The following is a 10,308-nucleotide window of genomic DNA, read 5'->3' as shown; positions in this document are numbered from 1 at the left end:
AAAAAAACTAACAAGAAAAAATAGTTAGAGATATAAGAGAGTGATATTTTGAAATTTTGAAGATTATGAAAATAATAATCTTCATATTTGGGTTTGATTTAAGAGTAATTTATGGGAATTTAATTAGGTGAGATAATTATTCCTAATGTAACTCAACTAATTTGAGTAAAACAAGGGCAGTAAATTTTGTTGTATGTGTATTTGTATAGCAACAGTTTACTTAAATACAAAATACAATTTGCTATTTTTCGTAATTATGAATCTGTTGATATAAAAGTTATAATTAAGGCTCTATTGTTGCTATTTCAGAAATTTTTCCCCAAAAAGTCTAACTAAGTTTTTTTCTTTAAAAAAAAGACATTAACTGGAAAAAAAAAAAAAAATAGTACCCAATTTTCTATTATATAGAAGAGGTGGTTTCGACCACCTCTCATGCAATTACCAAAAAATTCCTCCAGTCTCACCTAATTACATATCATACCCCAATATATAATAATTCCATTATTTCATCGTAATAGTTTAAATATTTAATATATTCTACTAATTTATATTAATTAACTATAACTACATATTGGAAGTAATATTTTTTTTAATTGGCTATCATGTTCAAAACTAATTTGTTACCACGAATCACAATAATTAATAACTTAAAATATTTAAAAGACATATAGAAATTTTATTGACTCTCATTTTTTTTAGCAATGCCACATAAATTAAGATAAACGAAAAAGTACTGCAAATCATAATAATTAACAACTTAAAATATTTAAAAGATATATAAAAATTTTAGTTGATTCTCAAAATTATATCGAAGCCACATAAATTGGGACACAAGGAGTAAATATACTATTTGATAATTACGTAAAAATTATTATAAATTACAATAATTAACAAGTTAAAATACTTTTTAAAAAATAGATAAAAGTTCTATTCAACTCAAAATTTTATCGGTGCAGCATAAATCATGACAAAAAAAATTTATCTTAATTAATTACAACTAAATATTTAAAGTAAATCAATTTTATTATTTTAATTGACTTTTATATAGAAAATTTATTTATTTATTTATTTATTTTAGTAAATTTAAATTTTAAAAGTACAAAATTAATAAATTTAATTTAATAAAATAAATTTTTAATGAATATTTTCTTAGAATTTGTGTTGGGTGAATATGTATCAAGTTAAAAAGAAATAAAGAAAAATATCTAGTAAAATTTTATTATTGTGAAAGATAAATATAATGCACTATCCAATAATGTTTAATAATATCATATTTTGCATATATAAATATAGAATCCCGTATTTAATTAATATACTATTTCGATGAATTAACGATGATTACTATTGGATATGATAATATTATATTAATTTTTATAGTAATAACATAATCAATCGCTCTTAATTAATTATTATGAGTCATCTAGGTATTAAGAAAAATAAATAATACTTAATAAAAAATAACATAGACATAAAATGCGAAATTAACTTTTAATATTTTAAATTAAATTTTCGTCTTTCGAACGATGATTTTACTATATCACTCCTTATTATAAGTCATTTATGTATTAGAAAAATAAGAATAACAAAATGCTATGTCAACATAAAATATTTGATTGACTGTCAAAATTATATTAGTGCCACATAAATTGGGACGAGATAGAAGAAGATATAAAGCAACATATATTATTTGAAAATGAAATAAAAAGTACTGTAAATAACAATAATTAACCAAAAAAAAATTGACTGATTTCTGCTGCTTCAATCGTGATTTTAATTGCGGGTGATACATTAAAATCACGATTGAAGCAGCAGAAATCAGTCAATATATATATATACACACACACACACACACACTATGAATAGAAATTTTCATGATTTTTTTTAAAACAAAAATTACTACATATACTCAAAGGGCAAAAGAGTAAAAACACACAAGAGATAAATGTACAGAAATCAAGAAGCACCAAATGGATTATTAACATTTGTAACATTCAACACATTTCTAAATGTTTTCAAATTCTTTTTGAATCAACACATACGCATAATAAAAACAATAAATAATAATAATTACATTTTACTATATCACCCCGAATTAATTATTATGGTCATTTAAGCGTTGTACCACATAAATTGAAATAGAAAAAATATTATAAATCACAATGATAAAAAATTTAAATTATTTAAAAAATATAATTGGCTATCATCGACACAAAATTCTGGACAAGGAGAGTAGCATGAATTATTCAAAAATTACATAAAAAATATTATAAATTACAATAGTTAACAACTTAAAATATCTAAAAATAATTTAATATGTTATATATTTCAAAAAAATTACATGAAAAATACTAAAAATCACAATAATTAACAACTTAAAAAATTTAAAAGATATAAAATATTTGTTCGACTCTTGAAATTATATTAGTGTCACTGAAATTGGAATAGAAGAAAAGTATTATAAATCATAATAATTAAAAACTTAAATTATTTTTAAAATATAATTGACTATCAATGCAACAAAAATTTGGACAAGAAAAGTAACGTATATTAATTTGAAAATTGCATAAAAAATATTATAAATTACAATAGTTAACAATTTAAATTATCTAAATACATATTAAAATAACATATATTGAAATCATGCTAGATTCCAGATGAATCCTAGAAAACATATGCAATCCTTTTATTAAAAATTTTTATTTAAATATATCAAGATTAAAAAAAAATATATTTTAATGTTGGGCCCGTATTGACACGGGTCATGCTCCTCTAGTAAAAATAGAAAAGCATCTTTATAAAAGAATATGTGTAAGGTTTATGAATTTTGCAAAGATAATAAAATTAGAGTGACTTTCATATGATTTCTCATATTATCTATAATCTATAATATAATATATTAAAAATGTGAATATCTTTAGAAAAATTATTTGAACTTTTTGTCCTTCATAAAAGTCTGTTTAGACAAAACTGTCTTTTCACTATTATCTTCAGTTTATTATTTAATTATTTTTAATATATTAACTAGACTCCTAAAATATATGAGACTTGTAAAATATATGAAAGGAGAATTAATTAATATTTTTCTTTGTACTAATCAATTAGAAAAATACTCCTAAAATAGGACTCTATTAAGAAAATACTTCTATAAATATTGAGATGCACTTTAAACTAGAGAAGAAATTGTTTTACTTATTGTGAAAATATGATTGATGTTCATCTAACTTCATTCGGTTGCTTGTGTAGATTGATGGATGCTTAATTTTCTAACCCTCAATAAAATTCAACATGTGTGTATATATATATTTTCTCTGTTTTCATTTAAGTCATTTTTTAATGTCAAACTTTTCGCTGAGACAAGAATTATTTTCATTAAAACTGAAACTTTGTGATCACTATTGTATAATTTGTTTTAATTTATTGGTCATAGTTGACTTTACAGGTGGTGGATGAATGTCGGTCGGCTTTGAGAAATTTTTTTAAGTAAAGGTCAGGTTTAATTGTATTATTTTTATATCTCTATTCTGAGATTTTTTTTTTGTGTGTGTAAAGGTAAAGTTTAGTTGTATTATTTTGATATCTCTATTATCACTTACCAAAAAAAAAAAAAGGATATCTCTATTATTGTATTATTTTTTTATAGTTTACAGGTGGTAGATGAGTGTCAGACGACTTTGAGGAAGTTTTTGTGAAAAGTTTAGATTTAATTATATTGTTTTGATGTCTCTATCATCATATTGTTTTGTTGCAGTTTACAAGTATTAGGTGAATATCGATCGGCTTTGAGAAATATTTTTGGTAAAGGTTAGGTTTAATTAAATAAATTCTCCAAAAGATGTTGAATTTAATTATTGTATTCATCTTTATTATTTAAACAAATATCCTATTTAGTGTAATGTTTGAACTCAATAAAGTGAGGTACATGCGCAAGGCGGTTTTTTAGAAGTTAGAAAGGTAATTTTTTTTCAAAAGAATTTATTTGAAAAACGAAAAAGGTACGAATATACTCTTAAATTTTGATAAACTATATAGATATACCCCTGGTTATACTTTAGATTTTCTATTTGTTTGTCCTTTTTTAAAGTTAATTTCGAAACAGACGTGTCTTTATTCCATTCTCTCGCGAAACAGCTTCAATATTCCCATGATGATATGTACCTGATCACATAGTGTTTAACTAAAATTTTCTTGCATGATGGTCTGTTGGGTCATAGGACCCTTGACTTGACATATGATTCTGAGATTCTCAACAGGTAAATTTCATATTCTGATTTCAATTCATTCGTTATGCTTAGGAGGAGTTTAATTGGTTATGGGTATTGGTTGAAATTGGATTATTTATCTATATTCACAGGTATACTGGCTTCTATAAAGGAACTAAAGGGGTTGCACGGGCCCAACATGTTGCACGTAAAGAATAATTAGCTACAATGCATCAATCTATAAAATAAACTATCTACTTTATGATATTTGTTAAGAAGCCAAGTTTTAACTCACGTTTAATAAAATTATTTCAGATTAAGTCTCACATATAAGATCTAAACAAACTTTCTGAATTTAACTAAAGCTGTGCAAAATCAAGGTAAAAGTAAGAATATCTATTTATTTCCTTCCTCAACAACTGTTAACATGACCTTTCAGGACAATTTCAATCGGCAAGGAAAATTTATAACTTTCTAATAGCATATTATTAACCAAGTAAAGTTATTTGCCAAAGATAGTTAAGGAGACACATTCCTTCATTTTTTATTGCTATTGCACGTAATATCCAGTTTGACACAAACAGAAATGAGATTTCCCAAGTTAGGGCAGCAAAAATGAGTGTAACAGCACTCACATACAAATTGGCAATCCAACTGGAAAAAAAAGGTATGTATACATATGAAATTTTAATTGCAGAGAGTTTTTATATTACGCCATTCCTATGTATCTTTATCTCATATACATAACATTATTATGTATATGAGCTCATATACTTTAAATTTGTTATGCATATGTGGTAAAACACACACTGATGGGTTGTTTATTTCAAAATATGTACATTTATGTATATGCTATGCATTAACAGTGTTATACACAGCACAATTATGTATATCAACCAATATACATAATTTTTTTATGTATATTTGTTGAAACAGACATTGTTGGACTGGACTATTAACGGTGTTATACGTTAACACGGTTATACATTGTTGGACTGGACTATTAACGGTGTTATACGTTAACACGGTTATGTATAGTTATGTATATGGCTATGTTAGACAAGTTGAAGCGTGTTTATTTCAACCTATATACATAGCATAATTATGTATATGAAAAAATATTAGGCATGAATATTAAGCATTGTTTTATGTTCTCAAATTTTGAAAAATATGTTTTAAGTTTTATTGCAAATTAACTAATATTGATTTGCAATGTATATTATTACAGGGATGCAATTCGAATGCAATTACCAAAATCAATATGAAATTCCTCAATCTCTAATACAATACAAGTGAAGTTCTAACCAAATCCCTCAACTATCATCCTTCTTATATAAACAGCAAAGCATCTCTGAACCAGAAAAAGAAAGCCTTTAATATAACAACGAATATCCATATCTTATGACTTATACCGGTAGAACATTTTACTAAAGGAATAAGAACTTGTAATACATGGGTGTATATTAGCCATAATGCTACATTCTTAAGAGTTCAAAAAGGCATTTTAGCTGTATCATGTTTCCTCAAATGATATGAATCTGCATATATGTTGAACAAACCTTACAGCTAATAGCACATATACAACAATTGTTCGATCACAAGAGCTTCAGTTAGATCACTCAACAACCTAAGACAATATTCCGAAAGGAAAAAAAGGGTCTGAAATGCACAATGAAACCATAGTGCGCGAGCTTGTTTCAACTAAGACTTGATTTCCACCATCAGACCTTATTCCCTAACAAGCCCTATAAATTGTCATGGCATCCAGCTTTGACCACCTTTAGGTAGCGTATCATTTTCCCTCGAGTTGAAGATCATTGAGATGCTTTGTTCCCTAAAGTTAGTTTACATGCTACAAGCTCATAAAGGTAGACACATGGCAACTAAGAGACAGGAAAAACAGCTGAGAAGCTCAATGATATGGCCCGCCTGGTTAGAGTACTGGACTTCAAAACCTCACTTGAAGTTGTGGATTCGCTTTGCTGATAACAAAGTATTAGAGAGAAGCATTGCTATAGTCATGGGCCCAACTCCTCCAGGAACAGGAGTAATAGCTGAAGCAACCTTGCAGGCCTCCTCGTAACAAACATCTCCAACTAGTCGATAGCCTCGAGGATTTGTAGCATCCTGTTGGACAGAATAAAAATCAGCACTCATCTTGGGAAATTAGAAGGCAAATAAGCATTCCACTATAGGGAAGTTGTTTCTCCATTTTTCTTTCTTTTGGGGGTGTGACACTGCGATCGTAATATTGTTCAACAGAAAATAATAACTAACACATTCTTTAACTGGTCCTTGAGCTAGCAATTCTACCATATTTATTTGAAGAACATGGTGTGTGTGTGGTTGGGGGGGGCATGATAAGGCACAAAAGTTAATGCATAATCAAGAGGATGACAATTGGACAAAAGAGTATATAGCTTTCACACCTCCACAGGATTAATCCCGACATCAATAATAACTGCCCCAGGCTTGATCCAGCTACCTCTAACCATGTTTGGCTGGCCTACAGCTGATATTATGATATCTGCTTGTCTTGTGATCTCCTCCGGGTTCCTGGTTCTGGAATGCACAATGCTGACAGTGGCATCTTCCCTCTAGTGTAAAAAATAGACAAAAGTAGTACACAAACATTGAGCTCAATAAAATGCTATCAGAAAAAGGCTCTATTGGAAGATGATCGTTGTTTATTAGACTATTACCTGCAGCAGCAGGGCAGCAGGCGTTCCAACTATATTGCTCCTGCCAATGACAACCGCCCTTTTCCCCTTGATTTCCACATTGTACCGATGCAGCAGCTCAATGCATCCTTTGGGTGTACAGGGGACAAATGACGTCTCTCTACCTCGCATCGCAAGCCGACCAATATTTAGTGGGTGGAATCCATCCACGTCCTTCTCAATGCAAACAGCATTTAGGATGTTCTGCTCGTCCATATGCTGATCCAAGGTTGATGAAGACACAATTCAAATTAGAAGATAAAGGGTCTAGAAAGATAACAACTCTATCAGAAGTCAAATAGCTTCGAGTTGTCAGAATCATTGATCTATTAACTCATCCATAATAACAAACACTAGCTGAGCAGAGTATTTTCTCTTATCATACAGCAACATGCTAAACATCTGAATCAAACACATACTACCACAAGCAAAAGAACAGGTTTGTTTAACTTATACACCTGTCAAAGAGTTATAGAACCATACAAAATAAACCAATATGATGCATGTCATAAGCACCATAAAAAAAGATAATACTACTGCATTACTATCACTACATTGCCCAACAAACATATCGATGAGTTACATTTATAATAATACCTTCGAAAATAAATATACTAATAAATCGAGGTTGTATCAATTTTCAATTGAACAACTGCTACTTTTATTTCCAATTACTGTTACTACAAAGGGTCAAATCTGTTGGGAACTAGTTTTATGAAGCACCAAATTAACAATCTAGTTAACTTTGGCTTTCTCTAATATTCTACTATCGGTACTTTTCTTTACTTTTCTTTCTTCAATATTTCATCATAGGTTTTTCACTCTTGCATTCCTTTCAAAGCATGTTCTGAAAAACAATTTTCTTGAGCAGAGGGTCTATCGGAAACAACCTCTCTATCCAACAAAAGGTACGCTAAGGTCTGTGTACACTCCACCCTCCCCAAGCCCCACGTGTGGACTATATTGGGTATGTTGTTGTTGATTAGCAACCACAAAATGTCACAGTGTAACATTTGACAAACTGAACTGACGTAGATCTTGCGATCTCTTTCTCTTAGGATCCAAGAGTAACAATATAGGCATGATTCTGGGAACATAACTCATCCACAATCCATTTTGGAAAAACTAATTTAAATGAAATCGCACGTCAGACATTCTTAACTCTAAGAAAATTCAGCACTAAAAAACAATGAGGTTTAGTAGCTTACCGAAGGTAATGGTAGCTGAACAAGAATTCCATGAACCATAGGATCATCATTGAAGTCTGAAATATACTTGAGAACTTCTTCTTCTGTTGAGTTCTCGGGCAAGCACACTTCATAGGACTTGATCCCAACAGTTTCACAAGCTTTTTTCTTGTTGCGAACATAAGTTGCAGAATCCTTCCTTTCCCCAACAAGAATAACTGCTAGGCCAGGAACAACACCAATCGAATCTTTCATCCTAGATATTTCAGAATTTATTTCGTCTCTGATATCTTTTGCAACTTTTTTCCCATCAATAACCTTTACCGATGCTTCACTAGCCATTGCAGCTGCATAGCAATGCAAATAATTCAAAAAGTCGAACCAAAACAATAATGCCACGAAACAAGAAAGTTGGGGAACATGTAAGAAAAAATCCAGAGTAAAACGAAGACGTTAAAAAGAAAAAAAGCCTAACCGCGAGTCAAGGACCAACACTTTGAGTGCACGAAATTCTCAACTGACTGACCAAGACATGCTGAAGCTTAATAAAAACATCTCTCTTCAAATACACAATTAAGAAAATTGTAGATTTTTCTGTCAAAACAAAGTCCTGCAGAGACGGGTTAAAAAAATGGGCAGCCAGTACACAAAAGCTTCTCGCTATGCGCAGGGTCCGGGGGAAGGACCAGACGACAAGGGTCTATTGTACGCAGCCTTACCTTGCATTTCTGCTAGAGGCTGTTTCCACGGCTTGAACCGTGACCTTCTGGTCACATCGCAACAACTTTACCGGTTACTCCAAAGCTCCCCGTCTTACGGAGAAGGGTTAAGTTGCTAAATTGACAAACAACGCTTACACGAAATATCTTTCAAACCAATTAAAACGGCTTACGAGATGGTTTATTCAGTAAAGGTTCGAACTTTGTATACCTACACCATCAAATAATCCCATTTTAAACCTCTTAATCCTTGTAATGGTCGTCTTGTAGCTAAACCTTAAACAGATTTCCAAGATTATAATTTTACAAAAAAAAAAATAATAATAAGTAGATATTATCATTCATGTACATTATAGGAGAATTTACCAGTGATGACGAAGGAGGAAGAGGAAGACGCTGAACGAGCCATGATGGCTCTAGCGGAAAAAGATGGGGAGTTGTGAAGGGTGGGACCCAGAGAGGAACGCAACTGAATTTGGTGGGGCCCAATAAGCGGTGGTAGGAGCCGACGAGCTGCGGCGGTGGTATACGGCGGCGACGGAGAGCAGTGGTTTAACTTCATCTTCATGATAGTGATCGGAGATGATGACGTCATTTTCCGATCTAGAAGATGAAATTGAGGCCTCAGTCGAAACCCTATGCTTGCTTGCACCGTTTCTCTCTGTGTGTTGTGTGTGTTGGGGTTTTTAGATTTTTTGCTGTAGGGTTTTTGGGGTTTTACATTTCTTTCCAAACAGTAAAAGCATAAATTAAAATGAAGGGGCTAATTAATGGTAGCATTTTGATCCCTTAGTTATAGATAAATTTTGACTTAGTCCATGTCATGTTTGATTTAAATCTATTGTTTTGATTTTATTTTTTTTATGAATATTTACAAATTTTCAGAATTTTTAGTTGTTCTATGTTTAATTATTCATGTTTATATTTAACTTGTATTGTTTCTCATGATGAGGGTGGTGTATTTTTATAAAATAGACCAAGTACAACATTATTTTTATGTATGTATAATGGATCAAAAACAAATATTTAGTTAATTGATGGTTAAATTATTGTGTTGTCATGGTAAAGATTAAAATTATATTTTACTGAAAATTGATAGACCAAAGGTGTTGTTCTCCCTAAAATGAATCAAAATGTCTTTTTTTTCACAGTTTTCTTAAAGTTATAATTGGGGATCAAAGAAGACGACAATTATCATACAAGTGAAATACAGTAACACACTATCTCACCACACCTAAATCATAAACCTTGTTGATGCATACCTTTTAGCTGAAAGAGATTATAAACTTTTGCAGCGTAAAAAATAATTGATATATAATTATTTAAATATTAGAATTTGAAAGGAACGGAATGATTTTAGATTTCAATTCCAACTAAGTTAAGATGGCTGGAAACTACAATCGATTCAGAGTAATTTTACACCCCTAATTAAAAAGAAATCTAAAGGGTAATCCCCCTCAAGAAATTTTTTGGACAAATTTCT

General features: G+C 30.2%; 1 protein-coding gene across 1 annotated transcript; it reads right to left on the bottom strand.

Moving 5' to 3' along the window:
- Positions 1-5,642: 5,642 nt before the first annotated feature.
- On the bottom strand, positions 5,643-9,621 carry LOC107839161 (bifunctional protein FolD 4, chloroplastic). The gene is made up of 5 exons (XM_016682540.2): positions 9,192-9,621; positions 8,128-8,453; positions 6,902-7,138; positions 6,629-6,796; positions 5,643-6,326 (listed from the first exon to the last, which is right to left on the bottom strand). Exons 1-5 carry the CDS (start codon positions 9,418-9,420, stop codon positions 6,156-6,158), a joined length of 1,131 nt encoding a protein of 376 aa, XP_016538026.2. The 5' UTR covers positions 9,421-9,621; the 3' UTR covers positions 5,643-6,155.
- Between the last annotated feature and the right edge of the window lie 687 nt (positions 9,622-10,308).

The sequence above is a fragment of the Capsicum annuum genome, chromosome 8, assembly GCF_002878395.1.
Source record: "Capsicum annuum cultivar UCD-10X-F1 chromosome 8, UCD10Xv1.1, whole genome shotgun sequence".
In the NCBI taxonomy this organism is placed as follows: domain Eukaryota; kingdom Viridiplantae; phylum Streptophyta; class Magnoliopsida; order Solanales; family Solanaceae; genus Capsicum; species Capsicum annuum.
Note: the sequence above shows the minus strand (reverse complement) of the source record. Positions and strands in the feature narration are given on the sequence as shown.